We start from the raw sequence: 25,523 nt of genomic DNA, 5'->3' as shown, positions 1-25,523 counted from the left end.
AGCCAAAACAGTCCTTGTCTCCTTGATGCATTGTCTTCATCACTGCAGCTCAGAGAATTTGGTGAGTCAGAAATCCCAGTAGTGGGAAGTTGCAAATTTACAATAATACATGGCTTAACAATACACTGTGATTTAGCCAACACAGAAATTTCCCTGTTTTTATCAGCAGGAGGATGCAGACACGACTCTTGATGTTCCCAGCATTTTTAACTAAAGGGAATTTAGGAAAAAAGATCCCTCATCCAACCTCACAGACCTTGCCTTTACACGTGACAGACTTTGGCTGAATAATGACAACGTAACAACAACAACAACAACAAAACAGAAAGCCCTATATACACTAGCAACTCTAAAGTAAACAAAACTTAATGTAAGAGCACCTGGGAAAATCCTGAAAGAAAGTGACTATAAAACCAGTGATTGGAAAAGATGCTGACAGCATTAATACAGCTAACCTTCACCTGCCACAGGTTGTAATTTGATTTTGTTGTTGCATTATTGTGATTTCTTAATAGAGAAATAGCATTTGCTTTAAAAAGAAAATGAAATAAAACCCTTTAATAATTCTTATCAACCCAAAATCTTACACCAGACGCTCTTATGACTTCTTTTTGCACTTATTCAATAGTGTTATAAAGTTGTGTGATGGGACAGAAATCAATGAGAATTAAGAGGATGTTCTGAGAGTTCACCAAGTATCTTTATAAATTGCAAGGGGGATTTACTGAAAGCAAGAGGACTTTTGCATTTGCCTTTTATGATACAACAGAATGCACCTTTTGCATATTAATCAAAAACATTATTATTGATTTTTTTATATATATACTTTCAACTGTTTAGGTTTCTCTAAAAGAATCAGGAAGTAATTAATATTGAAGTGTCACAAAAGAATACTTTCACTTATTAGGTATAACATGCTTTAACAGAATGTACAAGTGCTGTGCATAAAAATGCCCACTCCTGTGAAAAAAAAAATCGTTGAAAATTTAAAACATTTTATTCAGTTTTTAATCATTCTATGTAAAATATTTGAAGAATTTAGAGGGACAGTGATTTCAGGGTTCTCCAGTATAAGCACACAAATTTCCAGGGCCTTTCAGGGCTGAAAACTTGCTCTTTTGTAGCTGCTCAGCTCCATGGGAAATAAGCTTTTGTTAGCAGAAGGGACATACAGATTTCTGGTTAGCCTGAGAGACTTACATAGGAGGCACCCTGTACTAGCGTTTATTGATTTGTACACAAGTTTTCTTTCAAACAGCTACCATGCGTTTGGTGACGAAAGCTTTCCCTGAAAATGGCACGGCAGCCTCAGGGCTGCAAGGAGGGAGGGAAAGGAACAGGCCTAATGAAATTCATTTAGACAACGAGCCCTTCTAGAGTAAGGGTGAGATATGACCCTGCAAGCTGCTCTCAATCAGAGCTGTTTCTGACATCCCACAAATAGCCTTGGCCTGTGTGACCATCACTCAAAAGTTGCAGAAAGCTGTCATCCATGGAGTGATGAAGAGCCAAACATAAATGGAGGATAACTGGTGGTATTTTTCAGCGTGCCAGAAAGAAAAAGGTATCTGAGCAGGGTCTCTGCTCTATAAAACAGCCAGTCCAACACAAAGAATGTGTTCTCAGAGCAAGCATTTAAACACCCTCCTAAAGCTCTGGACAGACAGTGCAACATACTGGAAGAAGAGGGGGAACACGTTCTCCATGTCGTCCTCCACTGAGTGGCCTGATTTCTCCAGAACGGAGCTTTAGCGCTTTATCATGCAGCAGCTCCCCGAGAGCAGCATCCGTTTGCAATCATCTCATCACCTCCTCTATTGTATTACGGATCTGCCACACAGACAAAGTGTCCCATGCTGATTCTCAGCGGTGGAAATCTCTCCCAGGTGCAGCCTGTTGTCATGGACACTAAACTCAGGACATGGTAGTTATCAGAACAATAAGCCAGTCCTCCAAGGCCTTGCTATCACATCATTCAAACTCCAGCACGTACAGAAGGCAGCATTTCTTCCACCTGATTTACAGAGGGGATAGTATATTCATTGCTTCCTCTTTTGTCACAAATGGAGCGTCCTCATCAGTGCCCAGGGCTCAGTGCCAGCACAGTTCCTTTATACTGTGCTGGAAGTTTTGAAGTTAACAGGCAAATCAGAGATCAAAACGTAAATTTTAATGAAAAAGCACCTATTCCATAAGGGTACTGAAGTAGGCACAGGGGACAAGGCAAAAGGGAAAAAGCTGCTGACTTCTGGCCTGTGAATCACACTGTATACCTCACTACCTGGAGAAAGATCTCCAATGCTGAGACAATCAGAAGGCAGGAAAAAACCGCCCCGGTGCACTCCAGGATTCAAAAGTCCTGCTATGTTTTGCAGTAAGGGTAGCAGGAATGAGTTAAGTACAGCCTTACCTGGATCTGTCCTTTCCCCATTATGCGATCTGTGCTTTCTCCATCCTCTTTGGTGAGCTTGGTTTTGTTGTAGCACTTTTCATAGCACAGAATCCGCAGAGTTTGTGAGCCTTCCAGCTCAATCTCAAACTCCTGCAGGGCACCAGGAAAGGAAAGAGCAATGAATACATCACAGCAGGACACTAGTCTCTTAATAATCAATACAGTCTCCTTGAAACTCATCAGGAGGGAGCACTTAAGGACTGACCAAAACCTCCTCCCTAATGGAGCTGGTCTAGAAATAAACTGAAATTGTATTTTGTATATATAAGGTGGTCAAATCAGAGACTAAGATGGCTGACTCCTTAGTCAGGTTTCACTGAGCTTCAGCAAAGCACCATTCAAAGAAACAAACTCGCCCACTTCCCTTTTATTTAATTTAACTCCCCAGCAGGTTTGAGTTGGCTGTAAAAAGGCAAAAAGTCTATAGCTAATTCTTCCCCCTCACAACAAATAAACACCCCCTTCTTCAACAATATTTTCACTTGTGTCTTTAAAAACAAAAAAACCTTCAAACATGCATCTGTTTAAATGATGAAATGCTGGACAAGACTCATTTGTACTGAAATGTTTGTTTAACCACAGCTAACCCAAGAGAAAATCTTCTGCAAGCCCTGACAGACAAATGAACCTGGCATAAAGGTGCTTTCTGAGAGGCAGTATATGCAGCACAAGCACTGAGCATGCAGCAAGTTCTTCCATTTGTGGGTTTTCTGCCCATCATGTGTTCATGTTTGGCACATGGAAGAAGTTGCATAGAAATCCAACCTACCTCATTCCAGTTGGGCTCTGTGGTGTCTCTGTAAACTCTAGTTTTAGCCTTGTTCACAAAATACCCAAAAGAATCCACCTCTAACGTGCAGTACAAATCTGAGGAGGAGAGACAGGGACAGAAACTTTTTAAATATTTCTACAATCTCCTAACTTGCATTGATCACTTTCAGGGTGTGTCTTACATTTGCATCTTCTCTGTATTAGTACCAGTAACACTGTCCAGCACAAATCTCATCATCTGGACCAGCAGAGTTGCCTTCATGAAGCTGAAGTACCAGCACAGCTGTATAAACCACCTCAGCACAGACAAGCCTTTCACCTCTAACAAGAGTCAGGTGTACGCTATTATCCAGTATTTCCCAAAGCAATCCACAATGAGCAGAAGGTGTACACCAATGAGAAATGGAACTTCCCCAGATATTGGATCCCACCAAAACATGAGAACCGATTTCACCGAGAACAGCATCAGTATAATATCCCTCAGAGAGCAGGTTAGGGGCCAGCCATCAAAAACTCATTATTTTCACAAAGTGGTTAATTATGTGGTATCTGGTGGTTTTGAAGAGCTAGTAATGAGCTGTAGACATTGCCCCTGTTTGTAAGTTATGTTGTAAGTGATGTTAGCCAGCATCTGGGAAGTCAGTGGTTCAGCAGGAGGAAGGCTGACAGAAAGCATGTATGTCCAGTTCACTCCTTTCCCCCGAGACTGCATGCGCAGCTTAGGTCAGAACAGGATCCCCAGCCACATGGCTAGCTAAGCTTTGCAGCTTTCCCTCGATTATCCTCGTCAATGGCTGAGAAGCATGTTTATTTCCACAGGTGTTCTCTTCACTCTATTTTTTCACCTTTTTTGATCCTTCTGTCAAATCACTGCCCTGAATTTTAACACCTCTTTCTTCACACTAAAAATTCTGGATGTCAGAGAATGCTTCCCATTCTACCATTGCAAAACAAAACACAGTTGAAAGAATCCAGGATAAGGGCTGACTTGTATCTAAAAATGTTGGGCAATTAGCAAACACTGCTTAAAAAAAACATACCAACAGACTAGGCCTAAAAAATAATGCTGCATGCTTGATCCTTGATCCTGCTCTTTCTGAGAGTTAATAGTAGCATTAAAAAATTGCATTCCCCTAAATTTACACCAGTGCCCCGATATCTCTCCACCTCACTGTCATCCCAGTTGCTGCAATCCTAAACCAGTCCACGCCCAGCTGTCACAGCACCCAAATTATCTAACCCCTATCAATACATCTGTGTATTACAGTACTGCAACTCACTTGAACTCTGCTTGAATCCTGTGGCAGAGTGGACAATGACATTCAGGAATCCATAGAGACCTGGGGATTCATCATCTGTACAAAAGACCCAAGAAATTTTGTCACATTCACAGAGGAGCCGAGAGTGAAAGACAGAGTGATGAGACTGATATTACCCAGGTTAATGAGCAGAGGGTAAACTGCCCCTGAAAAGGATGGCAGGAGCATGCAACCTAGCCCTTTCGGCAGAAGAGCAGAATGGTCCAGGTTCAGCATCAGTTTCACCTGTAATACCTTCTGGCAGCATGTGGCTTTTACAATGACATTTCTAGGGTCAGCAAGACAGCATGGAAGAAATTCAAAGGAGAAAAAGTAAAATATCGAGGCTAAGTCTACACCAGCAGATTAAATAGCAATTTAGGGTGGTCTCTGACACCATTTTGGCCAGCTAAGTGTTCTTCCAAAGGATTCCCAGGCATAGTTCAAAGTCGTCCCAGGCTAGGACTCCAACAGGTACTCCAGTCCCTGGCACAATGGCTGCATGTAAAGACCATTTAGTAGTTAACGAATATATTTTGGAGGATGTCCAGGAATATTTTACTGATTTAGATGTAGCCATATAATTTGGAGCTTGTATTTTTACTGATGCTGCAAGTAACATTGGCATGACAGATTGTTCTTGTTCCTGCTGCTCTCTTTTTATATGCTATCATCTACTTCAACGAAACTACACAAGTTGGGTATATATGGTCTCAGCTTTTGTTTTACAGGAACTCAGGTTGAAGCCTATAGCAAAACAGTATAGAAACAGTAAGAGCAGTTCTAGGGGAAATGCACAAAGGCAGGCAGGGGCAGGTTTTCACTGCGGCTGTACCATGTGAAAGCATAAACCAAAGGTCTCACCTTCCTTATTGATAGTGAGGGGAATGTTGTGAACTGTCTGAAGCTTCACACAGGAGTTTGTCAGCATCTGGAGCTCCACTGATGTGAGTGAGAAGCTTTTAAAGCCTGCCAAGGAGATCCAAAGAGGGAGGAATTAAAATTCAAAGCAGAGGCTGGATGCACGCTCCCTCATTCTGGGCATACATAGGATAGTTGCACCCTGGGCAACGCTCGGCAACAGCACCACAGTGTTCAGGTCTGTACTGCTGCTGCAGCCCAGCTCTTTTGAGGGGGTATTTAGTTATTCTTTGGAGTAAAGTCTCAGGGCAGTTCACAGGAAACAAGGGGGGCTCTTAATTTCTCGCAAAGCCAAAAAACACCCATGCCAAAGAAGTAATTAAGTTTCTTTGGTCTGGAGCCAGGTAAAAGGGTGCAGCTGTTCCCTCTGCCTAGAACTGCACAGAGCTCTGATCTCTAGGGTAAATGGGAGAATCTCTCCACACACTTACTACGTGCTCTCCTACACATTCTCTACATGTTGCTGCAAGCAAAAGTCCCCCAGACAGGCTCAGATGTGCAGAGACAGAAGACATCCATGTTGTGCTGTGGATTTCAACGCACATCTCTCTTCGCAGGGAACCCTGCCCCACACCTCGTCCTCTGGACTCCTGCTCTCTAATAAGATCACTGTATTTGTACCAATGCCCAGCCGAGGGACACTCACATTTCTTCTGCTGCTCCCGAATGTTCTCCCTCCACTCTGCCCTTTCATAGTCCGATGAAATGAGGAACGTGTAACTCTACCCAGGAAAACAGAAGAAAATGGGAATGCATTAGTCTGACTGACCACTGAGACCAGGCCGGCCTGCCTGCCCCCCATCCTCCTCCAGTGGAAATTGTTGGATATACTGTCCTGCTAGTACTCCTGCCAGTTGCCCTACATCCCAGCTCTGTTAGTGACAGGCAGGACTCTGGCAACGTGCCTTCTCTGCAATGTGCCAGCGGTACCAACGTGGACTCCTGCAGTCGGAGCTTTCACAGAGCTCCACCCTGCAAACAGCAGCTGCGTCCCTGGCAGCATGAGGTCCCACGGCAGCTCTGTGCTATTCCTCACAACAATTGCACCAGGAAACCCAAAAGCCTCTACCACAGGCCTAGATACTGATGCAAGCTGAAGAAGCAGTGACTGGCTTGTGAATTTTCACTGAGTAGTAACAGGATCTTGTGAGAATCCTTTGCCATGTTCGTGGAAAGGCCACAGTGACAAGTCACAGCACTGCCAGAGCAGGGGATACCTCTGGAACGCCGAGTATCTCACAGTGCTAGAGGAGGTTGTTCACAACCACTCAACATCCCTGGTGCCAAGTGCAGCATACAGTCCTGAGGAGACAGCCCTGAGTGGGCTAAGCCTCGAATTTGAAGGGAAGTCTAGAAGGCAGCTGCTGCAGAGCTTTACCTCAGGTGAAGAGAGCCGTTCCTATTGCCCTGCCAGGGCAGGTGCTGAGGTAGGGGATTAATTTCTAAAGTTATTTTTTACATGGCAATGTTGCATACAAATTAGTCATAGCCTTACAAGATGTCATCACAGCCTTCGGTGTAGCAAGGGTTAGGTGTCTGCCGCTTGGAAAGTGCTTTCAGGCCTGACAAATAGAGGGCATGAATGCCTCCTTGTACAACAGCATTTACAAACACCCCCACCCCCTTGACCTCTCTCTTGTACACTGAGGGAAACCAGAAGAGCCACTCACCTTGCCATTGCGATTGTGTACCCGGAAGGCCATGTTGGGAGACATCAGCAGTAGGAGGGATTCCTGCTCCGAGAGCTTCTTTTTCAACCTCTCAATGACCTTGCTGCCTTTATTGGCCCTCTGAAAGGTGGGGGAGAGAGGGAGACAGAGGACACACATCATTCTCCAACATCTGCCCCATTTACACTGACAGACATTTTAAGATTCATAGTCTCTTCCCTCTGTGAATAGCCAAATGGCCCCAGGCAGGAGAAATCCTGTCAACAGGATCCACAGGGCTCCCAGCTGCTCAGGACAATGTTACCTGCAGTATCTCTACACTCAAGACTTGGCTCTGTTCCCCAGTTCCAGATGCCCCAGATGAAGGTGCAGAGGTCCGTGGCCACTGTCTCAGCTATACCCTCTACTTTCTGTTCCAGAGGCTGCAGCAGCATCATGTCACTGGGCAGCCATAGCACTGCCAGGTCCTCCACAAGCGTCCTTAACTAAGGAGACTGTAAGGAACTTCTCTAGAAGCTGCCCAGAACTCTCTTGCCAAAATGATCTCCCACCCACCACCCACCGATCCAGTTTCAGCAGAGGTCAGCTAAACCCAAGGTTTTTCTTGGATAAAACACAGTCCAAAACCCAGCCACGTATATTGTTTGGCACTGATGCAATGAAGTGCATGTCTTAGACACTTGCACCTTGTGAGTAAGAGGCTTCCACACAATGTTCCTTCTAATACCTTACTTTTTCCAGGAAGCCCTCTCTGAAAGCCAGCCAGAGCAGAGAGGCAGAAGCATGTTCTTTGGAAGTGCAGGAGATAGCCTTCTCATGGTACAAGCAATGTTATTCATATCCTGTTCTACACAGCAGTAAGCTTTGAGTTTTCAAACTCTTATTTCTCTTTTGGGTTCCAGGAAGGTTTGGAGTCTAACACCTCTGAGAAAAAACATGTCTTGCATGCAAAGAGAAGCCTGGGCCAGAAACACCATATCTGTGTCAGAATGTCCAGTCAGCATAATTGGTGTTCTCCATATATTTGCTGGTGCTTTGACACTGGTGAAGTCAGAAAAAGCTTCAAAAGCATAACTGAGCCTGCAAAAATTCAGAAGTACCTGACTTCTGACCAAAATCACTTGCAGAATCATACTTGAACAGCCAGAAATTGGCATGCCACACTCCCAGTCCTTCTCATGTCCACAGCATAAGAGCCCCGCCCACCGCATGGATGCTGGGGTACAGCAGTCACAGGCAGTCCCCATGCAAATAGAGGAGCTACTGGGTACAACTACAGGGTCATTTTGTTCCTGGCTCCTCACAGGACACCATCATTCAAGCTGTGCACTAGGATGAGCAACGATGGGCTGCAGAGCATCTGGATGGCACCGATAACAGAGCTACACCACAAGCCTCTGCTGAACAGTATGTTTTAGCATGATTCCCCATGCCGTGCGGCCCTGGGAATGCTGCTTCTATCAGCACCTCATCTCAGCAGAGACACTGAGTCTGTACTTGGCATGGAGTGCTCAGCCCCTTTTACCTTTTCACGCTGGATGTCATTCTTGATCTGGGATATCTTGATCTTCATGGCATCCAGTTCCTCATCAGGTACCAGTGGGATATTGGGCACTGCCTCAGACTCATCCACCATTTGGAAACTAAGGTCAGTGAGCGGGATGTACCATTTGCAGTCATATTGCTGGCTTTTTCTGAAACACAGAAGGTCCAAAACTTTTACTGTTACTGGTGTTTGGCAACACCCACTCCCCCTTCCTACAAGTCCCTCCCCGCTATAGTGCATAAGATACAGAAATGGGCACAACTTCACTGTGAATCCCATGTAGAGTAAGTCTGGCAAAGGGATGCTTTCCAGCAAGAAAGGCTAGAAGGGCCAATAGCCAGTACAGCACATAACAAGGCAACTTGTTTTGTTATCTAGTTCTTTTCATCTTAAGAAACCACAACGATCTTTTGCAAACCCTTTCAGTCCTGCGTGCTCTCCCTTTGAAGCCCCCGTAAAGGTTCAAAAGAGGTTCAAAAGCCATGCCATGCCTCTGACCTGGCTGCTACCTATGATCTAAACCCAGGTCTCTCCTGCCTGAGCTGGGAGGGCCAAGCGGGGCAGCTGAGCCAACATGTATAAACCTCTGTGTAATCCAACAAGAACAGAGAAACTACAGCTCGTAACTGCCATTCTCCAGTGATTTCACCAGGATAAGCAGTTCACCTTTTTCATGTTTCATGTGATCTATTCCTTCTCCACCTCTACTGTCAGGAACATCTGCTCTTGGGAACGTCCCACTCTTTTGAACGTTCATTCCTCACAAGCATTTGCTTCAACAGGGGCAGGGACAACTTTCTGCTTGAGGAGCGCAAGAAAATGAAAGGGGTCCCCCCAAGCAGAACATTTACCAAATGAAGAAAAGTCCTGTTTGAGGCAGGTATGTTGGTAAAGGTTCCTCCCGCCCTCATTTGTGAAATACGTCAACAAAACTGTTTGTATAGCTGCACTTCAAGGTTGACACATAGTCTGTTTATTGTACCTTTTCCATTTTTTTCTGCGAAACTGTTAACTGGCTGTAGCTGCAAGATCAAAATTAATAAACTTAGTAACAAATTAAAGTGACGAATGTCACTTATTAAAAGAAAGGGGAAGTAGAAAAATGAATGGCATTTCTCCAGAACACCAGCAGCTACAGCACATCCTATTTTCCTAGGAAGGCTCAGGGCAGGGGCTGGAAGAATTAACCTTTCCTGAGGGATCAGGACGTGGCCAAGGTCTCATATAATAGACAATACTACCTTGCTGATCATTTCTTGTCTAACTACATCTTGTGGATTATGGTTACCCAGGTCTGGGGTATTAATATTCAACTAAAATTGCTGGCTAAACACAGGATTCGGCTGAAGCTGAGGTGCAAAGCACATAGTCCAGAAGGAAAAACTCACCCTCCAATCTGCTTCTTGAGCTTGGCACACAGGAACAGATCAGTAAAAAGAAAGACATGACGTAGCTTGCGAGCCCCCTCAACAAGCTCCACCATGAAACTGTCCTTCAGCAGCTGCCGGTGCTGGTGAAAAAACAGAAAAAATGTTTTAGTTAGTGCAACATGAGCCCCAGATTTGGCACTGGGGCAACGCATTCCTTAGACATGACTCCTACCAGAGCCAATTCAGTAAATTATTTAGGTCTAATTCAGAAAAAAGGCTATTAAATGTTCCTTGCTGTAAACTCTGCTCCCTGCTGCTGCCCTCTCTCCCAGGGGCAGAAATGGCCATGCACCTCCTTTATTATCTGGTTCTGGGTCAGACTTCAGGCTTCTCTCCATCACCTGCTCCTGAGACCAAGTGTAATTTATTGTGAGTCATGGCCCAGCTTCTGCATACCCAAGGGCCAGTCACTGACAGCACATCACCCCCTCACACACCAGCAGAGAGCAGCAAACACCACTTTTCTCAGGAGTCACTTACCCCACCACTGAATTCAGCTTAAGCTACCCCAGCAGGGAGAAAGAGGAGTGAACACCTCCACTCCCTATTCACAACAGTAGTTTGTCCACATTAACAGCTGAATGCCATTGCTGCTTCTTTATTATAAGTGCTGTTAAAAGATAATTCCTGAACAAAATGTGTATCTAGCAAACTTCTCAGTAGTCCCTTATCAGCCTGTGTTTAAATAGGACCATCTGGATATGTCCCCACTCCATGCCTATTTAAATCTCTTTTATATATCATATAAACATTCCCCACACCTAGAAGATGCAAAGAAGCTGCACAACCCTGATGCCTTTATTCTTGTTTCTAGTTCCAGGGAGCTTTACCTCCTAAATAAGAGGCACACATTGGTAGGCAGAAGCATCGCTTTCCTAATTCCCTTATGGAGACTCCATAGTTGAAAGACAAAAAAGGCTGGAGCACTGGCACTGAGACAGATGGCTGTGTGCTGTTACCAGTGACCAAGCCAGGAGTTTCAAGCCCTGCTCTATGCTCAGACCTTCTGCTCTGATGTCATGATCAATAGCACTCTGAGTGCACATCTGGAATAGATAACTCCCACTGATTTTCAAACAGAAGTTGGGGTATTCAACTTTGGGCAAATTTTATTCCCACCCATACGTGTAACCATCAGCGTTGCCTTGCTTCACAGCCAGTACAAGCAGGAACCATCAGCTTCTCCACACAGGTATGCTAAAGTACTTTTTCCTGACCCGTACTATTTCCTTGCCATTCCAGCTAAGAGGATGCTCCCCTGCCACCAATGAGCGACACGTTACCCATACCACATATGCCTAGACAGCACCGTAGCTGGGGACAGGAGAGCGCTGCTAACACTGCCCAGCGCTAACCAACACCTCCCCCTGCTGTCCCACTGTCAGCCTGCTCCAGGCCCATGCTTGGGACTTGCCAGTACGACTCACTCCCGACCTGCAGGATCTCTGGGATCCTACGCTGGGAAACGCATACATGAAAACTGTCCATTTCCAGGAGGCAGCTGTGCTCAGCTATGCAGCAGCATGCAACAGGAAAGCACTTAACCTGAGCAAGGTCAGGACACCCAAACCAGAACCGATGCCTCAGTTTCTCAGGTTGTGCCCCATGGGTTCTGTTTGCTGCGTGACTTAACAAGCCCTGAACACATTTACTGCAGAGGGCGTGGGAGTGCAAATCCCCACGCTGCCTCTCCTTCCGCCTACCATTCTTCCCATCTTGGCTCTCCAAAATGAAAACAAACCACATCAGTCCTGAGCCCAGCAGGCATCATGGCAGGGAACACAAGGCAGAGAAATGTCCTTGCAGACATAATTCTTGTTCCCGCACTCTGTCCGACAGCACGCTAAACTTCCTGACATGGACTAAGAGTCTGCATTTTTCTGTCTGTAGCTGCACTAGCACCACAGCTAGCTGTTAATGCACACATAGCAGTGTCAGCATCTCATCTTGGTGCTGCCTTCTATTACACAAAGGTCCTGGAAATCTGTGAGCAGCAGCAAAAGCTGCACCTTTCCCATAGTGCCAGGAAGCAAGGCTGCTCCCTAGCAGACTGTTGCACCATCTCTGGGCAGGAGTCTGTGGAGATCTGGTATCCAGCAGTGATTCAGGCTCAGAAAGGCCTGTACATATGTTAATGTTTATTTTTAGGTGGGTGTGATCCTCCTGGCTTCTCAGTGGTTTTGGAGAGAACGCCTGCCTGCATTAATGTCTCTGCTGCTGATGCGCACTTGTGCGTGCCTCACCCTCCTGCCTGGCAAACAAGCCCCAGGTAGGAAACTAGAAACACTGAGCGTTAAAAATAAATAAATAAAAAGGAGGAGGTATATTGTCAGTAGCAAAAACACTCTCCACAGCTGCAAAGAATTTCATTTGGGAGCAATAATGAAGCAGGGAAAGATATTTTCTGAGCAAGCCAAAACCCTGATCTCAGGTTTCTAGATCTGATGCATATTAATTACACTGCAAATCAGCTCAGCTCCTCCGGGGCAATGAGAATAGCTGCTTGTTGCCAGCTCAACCTCTGCTCATTGTTCGTAGGTGTAAAGATGTTCTCACAGCTCTCTCATCTCTGCTACCCAACAGGATGTGGCACTGTCCCTTCCCTACCTGGCAGGGACATGGCAGGGTCCTGACCTGGCCTTATGTTCCCCTCTGCCAGGCACTGGCAGTGTGTGAGATCAGCCAAGTCCCCAGCGCAGCACCCTGCCGAGAGTTCCTAGCTGAAAAATACCCCAGACTAGCCCAGAGCACAGTCTCAGCATCCCATCCTGGGAAGATGTCTCTGGTGGCAGAGGCAGGCCAAGAACATGGCCAGCAATGTGTTTCTTCACAAGCCATGAAGGGCACAGGCCCATGAGAGCTGTTGGAGGACTGTGAAGGACTACTGCTCAGCCCTATTCCAGTACCATCATCTAGACAAGAGTATTTTGAAGACAAACATGTCCTCAGGTGAAGGGGAAGCCTCTACAGAGGCACCAGTGACTGGAAACCTTTGTGTCAGGCCTCCACAAAGTAAGAAAAGAAGAGCCCATCAGTATTCCCTGCAGCAAGGCTACAGACCTCCCCATATGGCCTGCCTGGTCCAACCAAGCTACCCCTTCTCCCGCCTTCTGAAGTTGCACCTAACCTGCTGCTGCACAGTCCTTGGCTGTCACCATCCAAGCAGACTTCCTCCAAGCAGCCATGCTCTCTGTCCCACATCTCCCCAATACCCAAGCAGAAAGCTCATCCATACGATGCCAAAACAGGGGTGTGATTCAACAGCCTTCATACTTCCCATCTGGAACTGAGGTACCATTCATTTGCACTGACTTTATTTTGGCTAGCACTCTTAGGTACAAAATACCCTGACTGACATGAGACACAGTGCTACCATGAGGCAGCAAAAAGTCTTTGGCAGCATGATCTCCCCAGAAAGAGAGCTGGGTGGGAAGAAGACAAGGCTGTATTTTCCCAGCTTGACTGGAACATAAGTAAAGAGGTGAAAGGGATGTATTCCAGTCAGCCACTGAGAGGAAAACACTCAGCTTCCCACACCTTTCATTCTTCATATCTTCTCACTCATGAGCTAGTTGAGAAGGTCTCCCTTCAGCAAGCAGCAAGGGGAAACTGCCACAAAAGCAACCAAGTATCTGGGGAGGAGAGAACAGGAGAAAGCATTTATGGATCATGTCAGGAAATCTCTCCTCGCAGGGGTGTGGAGCTTGATATTAGATCTAACTTAACTACCAGCCTCTCTCGGAAAACAGGACTTTCTTTAGGGCTGGGCACAACAGGCATGCCCCAGGCTGCTCAGCATCTGTGGAGCAGAGGAGGAGCGCTTCCAGCAAAGGGTCACATCCTCTGTTGCAAATGATTCATCTTGCCGGGAGGGTTCAGCAGGTCAGAGGGAAACAATAAAAGGATTTCCCAACTGGCTTACCGGATCCCTGCCAAACCCCACAGTGAGGGAGCGCAGGGCACCTTCCCAGACCTCCCGACATGAGTCAGCCCATCCTACCCAACCCTGGGGGAGCCAGCAACCCCCTCAGATAGGGCTTGTGCCAGTCAGATGCCCATGCCACCTCAGCTTCACAGGCCTTCTCTAGCAGTTTGGGAACCAAAGCCCACTTTGGTCAACTCCTCTCACCCAGGGCCAGCAACAGGTATTCCTTTGGTGGCCTCCTGTTAAACAGGGTCTCCTGGAACACGAGGTCTTCTGGCTGGGTGACCCTGCTGTCCATGACATAAAATAGCCCATGTGTAGGAAACCATCTCTCTACCTTGTTTCCAAAGTTACTCTGTTCGCTAGGGTTACCAAAGCTACTAAAGGTTTCCTGAAATACCCTGAAATGACATACAGAGTACAGAAACACCAAATAAACATCCAAGAAAACATAAGCTTAGAATCAGAGTGGCAGTACAGTGGCAGAGTAACCCCCCCTCTTCCACAGACAGCCCCAAGACTGTCAGGTGTCCAGCAGAGGAGCTGAGCTCAGCTATAGAAAGATGTTCCAGGAGACCTGGGGGAAAACTTCCTGTTTTGTATCATAATGGAGTGAATTAGGATCAACTAATCTCTCAAACAGGGCCTGGGCTGACTGTTACCTTCAGTGGCTCTTGCAAAGCTCCTGTACTGGTGCAGTATAACTCTCAAGTCTCCTTTCTAAGCCCTGCTTTCTTTTGCATGTTTTCTGCTGCTGCTTCTCCCACCCACCTCAGTGCTCTGGACAAAAGAGCTCTCCCTGTACATCTTTCAGTGCTTGGATATCCTCTTTGGATTGCCTACTGCTGTCCTCCTCCTCTTACCTCTGTCAGTGATTATCTCCCCCCTCCTCTGCTACCAACCTCACAACTACCTGTATGCTCATCTATTCATCCTACAGTGTTTTTGTGCTGTTTCCATATGATAAATTCTGCTGCTGTCACGTACTGTTTAACTCCAGGAAGTGTGGCAGAAGACCAGCTTGTCTGAGACACATTACAAAAAGTGAAATTTAAAAATCTACTCATCCAGAACCACAGCTGTACAAAAGGCCATCTCCTCATTTGTGTGCCAAGGAAAGAGCTCATCCGATGTGGTGACAGCAGAGGCCTGCAGCGTGCGTGGGCGAGAGCCCCGGGAAGGACTGGAACATGTGCGATGCAGGAGGAGGAGGGTAAGAGCGGGAGATGGGTATTGGCATATGTCAGTGAGGAAGAGGTGGTTTAGCTTTCTGCAGAGCGTAGGAAGAAAATGATTCCTTGTGTGTGTGTGCGTGTGTTGCAAGACCAGCATTGCAGAATAAAGAGATGCTCTGCCTAGGGAGCTAAACTGGTTGCTCTTTGAGCATTTTAATAGCCTTTCTGGTTTTCTTTCCAAAGCTCCTGTCACCAGGAGCTCTCTGACTCCAGCTGTAAGACAGAGTGTGAAGCATCCAAGATCATTTGTGAGTGCTCTATTGCCAACATCTGCCCAAGGCCTCCAGAAGTAGTAGGCACGAGGCCTCAAGCTGTGCATGGCTGCCTGTGTCTAAGCTTAGCTCTCAGCTTTTCAAAAGCTTTAGTTTGCACTTCTGCTCCTTTGCAAATGTCCTTTGTCCTTTCCCTTCCCTAGCACACTCGGTCTCTACCAAGTTAAATGGCAGCCTAATGCAATGATACCCAGTCCCTTGACTGCAGTTTAGAACCACATTTAGAAACACGGTAAAGCAGCTTGCCAAGCAGCCTCTTCTCGCCAGGGCAAGGGAAAAGGTGCACAGTAGCATAAGCTGATCCAACATGTGATCTAGTGGGCTTGATCCCAGAAGGAACTGCCTGTCAGCCCTCTTGTGGCTGGACTGGTGCTGATGAGACCAGACACTAAGCCACGCAGCCAGCGGAGTGACCCAAAACTCAAAAAGGCTTCATTTTTAGGCAGCTCCATTCCTCCACGCCACTGTGGGATCACACAAATACCAGTGTGAACACTTCAGAGAGGGTGGGACTGCATGACCAGGGGCAAGGCAGAATGGCAGCCACCACCACTCAGGTTGGTCTGAACTGCCCTGAAACAACATCCTGCGAAGAGCATTAGATGAGCAGCAGTCCAGAAAGGAACCACCAACTCCCAGATGAACTCTGCAATTTTTTGCAGTTTCATTAATTCTTGCTTTACAAGAACAGGCTGAATTAGCTGGAAACACAAGCCTTTACTTCTGGTGGGGAAGGACAACACAAGCTCTATAGTCATTTGTATGCAGGCTTAGCTGAAAAAAAACGTGCAGTCCCTATAGCTGCTCTGTTAACAAGACTAGAAAGGTTATTACTCCCTCCCTTCTGGCACATAATAGTGGCGCATCCTCCACCTCAAAGCATTCATTTTCCTGCTTCTCCAAGGGACCATCCCCAGCAGAACCTTAAACAGGTTCCCTATTTAAGCCAAGAGGGTAGCGGTGAAGAAGGATCAGCAGCAAGCAAATATGATGCCTGCTTCATGGTCCCAAGGGGTCGAAGATTCTCCACCGCTCGCATTCTGAGTCAGAAGGTACAATGCTACTCAGACCCCCTTTCTCTCCATGCATTTGTTTCGTTATTTAGAGGGTTGGCAAAGTGGATACCGGCAGATAATCCACCAAAAAAGGTAAAAAAGTAAGACCACAAAAGTAGAAAGATGGGAGAAAAAGGAGGGAGCAAGCAAATGTAGCAGATCAGGCCAAATAGAAACAGACCCAAAAGCCCAGATAAGCCCTCCTGGCTCCCCTGTGTTGCCAGGCTGGGGCTAGCGCTCTCCTAGCTCCTCCATACCACAGCCCTCAGCAAACCACAAAGCAGAGAAGACCAGCTACAGTCAGCCTGGCAGGCAGCAAGGACCTAACTATGTGTTCATAGGCTTAACCCACCGATACTGCCTTCCCTGTTGTAGCCCTTTCTGTCCCTCTGGTGAATGGTTTTACTCCCTTTGTTCCCATCTCCTTGCACTACCTGAAATACTCATTCAGCCCAGCAAATAACCAGGTCCACACGTCACAGAAAACTTTCAGTTTATACGCGTAAGTCTAGAATTAGAAAAAAGCCTACTGAGGCAAGCAGAATCAGAGGGCTGGTGTGCAGGAAGGACACCTGACATCATGCAGGAAAACAGCAGGCAGGTCAGACTGAGCAGGTGCTCCCAGAGCAGGGAATCACCTATTGCAAAAGGGAGGAATACTGTACTGATGAGCCTGTACTCTATCCTGACCTGCACTCCTCTCCTTAGCAGCCTGTCACTAGGGAGATTAACAACTGGCTGCTTTCCCCAGTTCAAAGCAATCCTGAAAAAAAGAGCTGGAGCAAGAGGCTGGCAAAGGAGATTTGACTCCTCCCCACGACACACTCAGAGCGGAAAAATATTCCACATAAAAGGCAAGGACTGGGAAAAAAAGATTACCGAGATCAGCACCTAAGCAATACATGAGGGGAAAGGGCTGTTTTCCCTCCTTCCTTTCCACCAAGGAAATTTCAACAGGAGGAAGACAAATAATGAAAAAAGCCATCAAAGCAAGCTGGTGATTCATTAAAATAAAAAATGCATTATGCATTGAGAGCAGTCAATTAGGAGATGCAAACTACACACTGTCCTGTCACCCTAGGGGAAGCACAAGCAAGGCGAGTGGGAGGAAAGGATAAGTAGAAAAGGAAAGATTTACAGGCATAAACAAAACCCAGCTATGACCCCAAGCTAAGTAGCTTGTAGGAAGGAGCAGCCATCACTAACCCACACAGAGTAGCTGGGAACAGACTTGTGTCTCTGGATTACTATGCAGAGAGTGAAGATACCTACCTACTCTCTAGACTCAGACTGGTGTCAACTGGGGCATTGCCGCTTTGAAAAAAGTGGGATATTGGTGCCGAATGACTAAAGGAAGTATTCACTACCAGATTCCCAGAGTGGAAGGCAAACTCAGGGAAGCATCAGAAGCAAGTCCTTTTCTTCCCTGGGCTCAGTGCAAGCTGCGTGCAGTGATGGAGAGCACGAAGGGTTCCCAGTCCCCTCCAGCACACCCACAGCCCTCTCCCTGGGTATGTCCCCTTCTTTCCCTCCCCACATCATACATGCAGTCAGTGTAGGACCAGTGAGAGTGTGAACAGGCCTGCCGAGTCCAAACCTGACAAGCCTCCCCTTCTTGCTTTCTAAGACCTGACAAATACACCACTCCACAAAGAGATCATCAGGACCATCATCCTGCCTGCCCCGGCTCTGGCACCTCATTAGGATTCTGCATGACACTTTTCAAAGCCTGCATCCCTCATTGAGATGCTGACAGACAACCGGAGAACACAAAATGCTCCCTTCCCCTGCGAGGGGGCATTCTAGCCTGCGATTTCTGCTACAACTCAATCAGCATCCACTTTAATGAGGCCATCTACTATTGCTGAGGCCCTGGTGACTGATGCCTGAGCTTCTACCTCAGCCTCCAATTGCTCAGCTCCTCCTCTTCTTTTCTCAGCTGCAGACTTCCTCAGTTGACAAAATGAGACAATGAGCAAGACTTGCAGGACAAAGTGCACCAAATTCCCAGTACTGCAGCTTCTAACAAACCTTTGTCAGTTGAAAATCAGCTTAACAGCTAAAAGCAAGCATGTTTAGGTGACAGGATTTGGGAATACATCACAAAGGTTCATGGTATCTTAAACAATCTCTTGGGCTTTGTAAGAGACGTTTTTGTACAGGGTAATTTGGGTCACTTTTGATCAGCCAGTGTCTCTGGCATGCTGCCACAATTCCTCTTACACATACACTATCTGAGCTGCACCTCTCTTTTGTCCAATCTCCTACGTCCTTCTCTCTCTTAATACTTCTGTCAGTCCTGGCCTTTCCTCATCGGGAAGGACTGAATTGCTTTCTAATGAAATTATAAGGCAGATGAATCAAGCCCATTGAGGCATGCAGGACTTTACCGTTGTGTAGCTCTATGCCCTCCTTGCACAGCATTGCATGCAGGTAAAGGAACTGCACATCTTAGAACATTCTGGATGCAGTCCAGCTCCTAGCAGAGCTGAGAAATTATATTACACCCTCAGGAGTCAATCACCTCACTTAGTTTTCCCAACCCATTCCATTTATTTTGCTTCCTAGTCCCATTTACAACATTCTTCTTTAGAAATGAGGATCCAAAAATTAGTTTTACGGTGAGAATGATTTTTTGAAAACAGCTTTTCCTAACCTTTTATGATTTCTGATGTTTCCTCACCTTTTTCTCCTCCTAGGCTTCCTGTTTGGTTTCAGTTTGCAGGTAAAATACAAATCCATTTAGTACATAGCAATATGCGTCATAGAAATTATGTATGACAAATGATTACAACGATGCTAAGGACAAAACTCTAATCATACTTCTCCTCTGGGTTTCCAAACTGTTTTCCGAACAGAAAACAGAGAGGAGCTCTACCACATCCTTTAGAGAACAAGGACACTGCATAAACTGTATCTTAGCAACAAACGAATTAATAGCATAACTTCCTAGTCCACTCTACAGAAAAGGCACAACCAGTATTTAGAAACAGAGAAAACAAGGAAAGCAGGAAGACTCACCTCCCCCTTCTTTACAGTCATGGACTGCCGACGAGGAGTGATCTCCTCATTGATGCTGGAGAGAAAGTTCTGTGAGATCCGCAGAGCATCCTGCAGGAGTGGATGATCAGGGTGGCTCACTGGAGTGTGCTTGAGCAAATCCTGACACCAGGAACACAAACAAAGAACAGAACCATGAGCAGCACTGGAAAGCAGAAGGGTCTGAGGGCCCCTGACCAGAGCTGCAGGACAAGATACTCCAGCTTCTTCTTAGAGATTAGAGCAAGCTATCTCTAGAGGAAGAGGAAAATCCTCTGCACTTCTTGGTAACACAACTGAAGAGGTAGCAGGGTCCTACCTACGGACTCCCTCCCCTTAGTGTAAATGGAAGAGGCTCTTATGCAGCATGACAGGTTTATTTTTGCAGTCCTGCAGCTCCATGAAAAATTTGAAGGGCAAAGAAAATAGGAAAGGAGCCTAAAGTTTGAAGACTACCCTTCAGATACTTACATGCAGGACAAGTGTGCTGCGAGTCACTCGATCCACTGGCTTGTATAACAGAGCTGTGGAAAAAAAGGCAGCAGGAACGTAAGGAAGAGGTACCTAAATACAGCCCCTAGAGCAACTTGTCCAATGCACCTGAATGTACAGGCACAGGTTTATTAACCAATGAGCTGCTGGAAAATTCCCTTCTCTAAGGTTAATGTGCTGCACAGCCAATAAAACACACATGAACACACAGAGGAAGTAAGCATGCTCCACAGCAAACAGATGCCCACTTGTGAGCACACCCTGCCAGGAAGTGGATGAGGAGCACACAAGGTAGTACAGAACAACTGCACACACCATGGCGCACTTCCGACAATTCCCTGGCAACCTGCCTGGTCCCACAGGTCAGAATCAGGCCTTGCACTCTTAAAGTTGCAAAGGAGGTCCCCGAAAGGTTGGCAGAGCATCCCTCCTCCTGAAGTTCAGCATGACCTGTTGAGTGCTTCCAAATCCTGATAATAGGCCAACACAGGAAAGGGATTGGCTTTTATATTAGTGAGTATGGAAGCTTCTTACAACATGGGTTGTCTTCTACTCATGTGCATAGAGACAAGCCCCATGGAACCTGATCTTGACCAGGCTCTCTAGATGCTGCCATAGGGCAAAACCCATGTAACAATAACTGCTAGGATTGCATTTGTGCTATCACTGGGTAGCAGATGTTCTCTTAAAATCACAGCAGTCCTTTTGTTGGCCTGGTTTTGCTGAAAGTGACTGATGAGGTCTTAAGCTGGGTAGGGGCTTCCCCATGCACACATGCAGCTTACTATGCACAAGCTCTGCTACTTAGCAAAAGGGAACTGATTTCCCAGGTAAAGCCAGCAGAGACTCCATAACCTTCCAGCATTTAAAAAGAAAAAGGGAGAGTGGAGGTTTGGCAACAGCCTCCACACAGTCCTGACAAACCACAGTCTCCTCTGCATGGATCACTCACTTTCCAAGGAATTTTTCGTCGTCTGATCTTTAGATTCCTTTGTGCTTCTAGCCTTTAGATTCTAAAAGAAAAAGAAAACCCACGTAGCAGACAGTCAATCACCTTGAAATATCACATGGGAATATAAGAGACTATCTGCTCCTCTAAGGGAGAACCTAAATGTGAACAGAGAACAGCCCTATCCCAGTTCAAGTCAGTGAAGGAAAAATGTGCTTTCCTTCTTGGTAAATCCACCATTGCCATGTCACAGGCACCCACACATCTCAAATATTAAGCAATTTTCTTAGGAGTGCATGTCAATAGAGATGCAGCAAAGCGGGGAACCACTTATAGCAACAGGGAGGGTGGAGTTTTTAAATCACCTGCAGGAGAAAGACATGTCCATAAGGATGCAGCCATTGTCACAGCACATGTACACCACCAATAAATAAAGTACAGGATTGGGATTCAGTACCCCCAGGTTATACTTCCTTATACCTGTACTCAGAGCTGGGTGACCTTGGACAAGTCAGCTCTCTCACAGCAGAAGAGGAACAATGCCTGTGACTCTCTGCACATGGACTGTGATACTACATGCATTAATGTTCTGAGCTCTGAAATCCTCACCAGGACACAAATGCAAAAGTATCATCACCATCATTCCAAATACAGTAGATACTAGTATGATTTCAGAATTATCCTTCAGAAAACAGCAAAACCGAGGGATCACATTTGCACAGAGCCCAGGACCCTGGGGCCTTAACCTCTATTCTGTCTTCTAGGGACTACCGTAATACTACCTATACATATTACTATTAATAAATGGGAAAGTCCATGAAATGCATTTTAGTACTGAAAGAAGAGTAAGCACAGGGGAAGCTACTTTACTAATGAGCTGACACCACTAGAGCACAGAAGTGGTCAGGCAAAGGACCAGAACCTGACGGAAATCATCAGGAAAGGAGAGAACAGAAGACATTTGCACTCTGATGAGAGTAGTCCAGCAGGTCCCAAAAGGCAAGCCTTGCTTCCCTCATTTCACAGAGGGAACATGTTTTATTTTACCTCTTAATCATAAAAATCTAAAGGGATGTGCAATATTGAATGTATTCGGGATAAACACCCCCAGTATTATTCAGCTGATTATTTATCTGCTTGTTTTTAAGGACACATGTAACAAAGCTCATGTTTTCTTGGCAACTGAGTTCTTCAAGATATAATCACCTCAATACAAAGAGTCAAGGAGACCATGTACTGCAGGCAAAGCTGGTGGCCTGGGAAGCCTGAAAAAGTATTCAAAATGCTTTGACACAAGGTACTCCTCTTAAAGAGAAGAAATCAGAGCAGCCCAATGAATAATATTATAGACTACAGCTGACACACTTGTCTTTTTAAACAGAGAGCTACCCTCTCCTCCTCTCCACGCTAGTGAAGCCTGCAATTCCACTGACAGCCGTAATGCAAAACATTGTTAAGGATGGCTTTTTACACCACAGTCAGCATCATTAGCAAGAGAAATATTTGAGAAACTCAGATAGAGCTTTCCCTTCTAGAAATGCATGAAGGTGGCACAGAACTGAGAAGTTCAAAGCAATGCCAGTTTTTACAAGAGTCCTTGGGTGAGGACAGCACATAAAGGCTGTCTATGTAATAACCTCTATTAGCCGAAAGTATAAATTGCTGTAAGAACATGAGCTGAAGCAGTGAGTCTACAGGAGCTCACAACTCCTCCAGAAGTCAGGCCTGCAAAGATACTTGGAGGATAGACAGGAGTGACATCGCAGGGTATTAGTCAGATCCAGAAGGCTCGTGTGTCTGAATACCATGACATTACCTCAGAGATTTCAGCAAACTGAGCATTGGCTTGGCAGCATTTCTCTGCTGTCTCCATAGCAACTTCATAGTTATCCACAAAGGCCCGGTACACTCCCAGCTGGCTGGCCTGCAGGAAGCAAAACAAAATAAAATAAATGCTGGGGAAGATGACAGTTTGGGATGGCCAGCCTCAGTATCTAATGATCAGGTCATGCTCCTTCACGCCAAAGAATTGCAGAGAATGCTGAGCAGGCCCAGAAAGACATCTCTGTCCTTTCAGCTTTGTTTAACCAACACAGGTGCTCCCATGCACCCAGTTCCATCTATGCTGAACAAGTTCACTTGTGAAGGATGTGGAAGCCTGCGAGAATGACACTTCCTTATTACTGACATCTATTTTTCCCTTCTGAGCTGCCAGATTACTATCTGTTCATATTTTAGCTCATTGATACAACTGGAGCTGCTGGCTATTTGCCACAAAATATGAATCAGACAGGAATGATTCAACCCAACAGTACAAATGCGACCCCAGTAAGCTACTTGTTGGCTTTTGCATGATGGACGCACTAAATCAAACCCAGACATTAACACATATCTGCATTAGCGAACATCGTTATGAGGGCAGCATAGTGCTGAAAATACAGAAGAGAGATCCAGAGCACAGTCTGTTTGGAAGGCAGTGACTGCAGCACTAGGTGACAGAAAATGGCAGTTTTTCCAACAGAAGGAATATGCAATTGGTCCAGAATAAGGTGGAGCAGGCCTCAGAGTGCAGTAATAAGCCATTATTATCACTGAGTCTTAGCACTGATCCCATTTGCTGACTTAGGAATTGCAGCCATATTCATGCCAGAGAACATAAGATCCAGCTCGGGAAATCCCTGGGTAGCTTCCAAGCTCGTCTGAGCCGGTTTTGTGTTGCAGAGCTGCACAGGCTGTGCTGTAAACACCTCAGCAGCTTGAACATGCTTGCAAGTGCATGGTCAGTAGTGGGCCAACCGCTGGAGTGCGGTAAAAGGCTCCATTAAAGAGAAGTTTGGTACCAGAAGAGCTTGCACTTACCTGCAACTTCCCTGACACTTCTGCCCAAGACGTGCAACAGGCAGAGCAGTTAACTTTCCCACAGACAGTGCTCTTTTCCTCTCCTCCTCTCTCATAATCATTGTGTTCCCCATTCTCTATGGAGCTTTGTGCAAGAGACGATGGAAGATTTCTTTAGCTAACAGAGGCTAAGAAACAGTGAGCTATTTCCTAGAGAACACTTTACTGAAAGATTAGGAACCAATCTCAACCCTCATACAAAATAAAATGGTTATGACTGAAGCTGAAGGAAACTGCATTCACTTATGCCAGGGATGACCTGGCCTCAGCAGTGTGGAGAAAAAAATCTGTATTTGCCACCAGGTCACAATTCTGTGAAGAAGCTGCTGTGAGAATTACTGATCATTTGCAGGGCTTATGACTTTCAGGTTTGCATGATGCCAGCTAACATGGCAGAGCTTTAAGGTTTCTCCATTCCTGTGTGGCTCCTGGGTGGCTCTTTCATTTCCTGCTACTCCTGAACAGTCTTTCTAAGCTTTTGTTTTCCTCCTCTAAACATGCTGTCATGCAAACACCTTTTTCATTAAAAACTGAGCTTCCAATCAAAGCAATAATGCTCACACACAGTTTTCATGCTGGTTTAAGTTTTCTCTTTTTCAATTAGAAAGAAGACACTGAAAATTAAACAAGCTTTCATAGAAATAATTGGCTTTTGGTTAATTTTTTTTCCTTTCCTGAAAACTATCAATGATAATATTTGCTAAATATTTCTTCATTTCCAAAAACAGTTCTAAAGTGTTTCCTTTCTAGTTATAAAAATATGTATAAAATATTGCCCCAAAATGAGAAGCATATTTCACTCCCACATGCCTAGCATCTTTTTTTTCTTTTCCTTAGTTTCAACAGGAAAAAGGTGGAATATCAGTCACTGAGGTTGCAAATGGATCGTACTTTGTGCCTGACCACATGAAATTCTAAAACTCCTTGCATGCACTAGCTATAACTTCAATCTACGGTGCGTTGTTTTACGTGATATTAAGGAAAATCAATGTCCCCAGGGACCTCAGGATAATAACAAGGATTCCAGTGTTTATCATCAGACTGCATGACATGACCGCAAGTAAACAGTCCGCTCCAAAAGATTTGATGTACATCCTGTGTAGATGTCTTGTAATGCCTGATGTTCTTGCTGTCTCTCTCATCTAGCTACTTCCCACTGCCTGACAAGAATTATTAGCTTTATCTCATCCAGCAAAGAGTTCACAATTCCCACTGATACTGTACCAAACCACCAGAAACTGAAACTGCTAAGCTAGCTCAAAGCTTCCTGCACTAGGGCAATTTGCTTCTTTGCTTCCAATACTAAACCAACAAAATCAACAATTCTGTTACAAACACACAAAAAAATCAGAGGAACATAAAAACAGCGTGCCAGAAGGGCTTAACTCCTGGACCTGTAATGACCATCAGAAAGAAATGGTCTTAAACAAAGGCCTAAGTAGCTATACAAGGAATCAAAGCTTGCCGGACAGTTAGCAGTGGTAAAGAATATATTCAGGTCTTCTTCAATTAGTGCTATCTTCATTGCTGCACTACACTTTCAGTACAGTTTGTGAGACTTTCAGCAGCC

The 25,523-nt window shown here is 45.6% G+C and overlaps 1 protein-coding gene across 3 annotated transcripts in view; it reads right to left on the bottom strand.

Moving 5' to 3' along the window:
• BCR (BCR activator of RhoGEF and GTPase) overlaps positions 1–25,523 on the bottom strand; it is a 103,483-nt gene that overhangs the window by 12,097 nt on the left and 65,863 nt on the right. For all 3 annotated transcript variants that reach the window (XM_075718115.1, XM_075718117.1, XM_075718116.1), the window contains exons 5-16: positions 22,872–22,979; positions 21,059–21,119; positions 20,086–20,138; positions 19,597–19,737; positions 10,047–10,168; positions 8,638–8,806; positions 7,113–7,232; positions 6,089–6,164; positions 5,386–5,490; positions 4,504–4,578; positions 3,222–3,319; positions 2,411–2,542 (exon numbers count right to left, since the gene is read on the bottom strand). In XM_075718115.1, the coding sequence (XP_075574230.1) occupies positions 2,411–2,542; positions 3,222–3,319; positions 4,504–4,578; positions 5,386–5,490; positions 6,089–6,164; positions 7,113–7,232; positions 8,638–8,806; positions 10,047–10,168; positions 19,597–19,737; positions 20,086–20,138; positions 21,059–21,119; positions 22,872–22,979 (1,260 nt within the window). The remainder of the gene's footprint in view (positions 1–2,410; positions 2,543–3,221; positions 3,320–4,503; positions 4,579–5,385; positions 5,491–6,088; positions 6,165–7,112; positions 7,233–8,637; positions 8,807–10,046; positions 10,169–19,596; positions 19,738–20,085; positions 20,139–21,058; positions 21,120–22,871; positions 22,980–25,523) is intronic.

Source organism: Pelecanus crispus, chromosome 11, assembly GCF_030463565.1.
Source record: "Pelecanus crispus isolate bPelCri1 chromosome 11, bPelCri1.pri, whole genome shotgun sequence".
Classification (NCBI taxonomy): Eukaryota; Metazoa; Chordata; class Aves; order Pelecaniformes; family Pelecanidae; genus Pelecanus; species Pelecanus crispus.
This window is presented reverse-complemented; position numbering and strand designations above follow the sequence as displayed.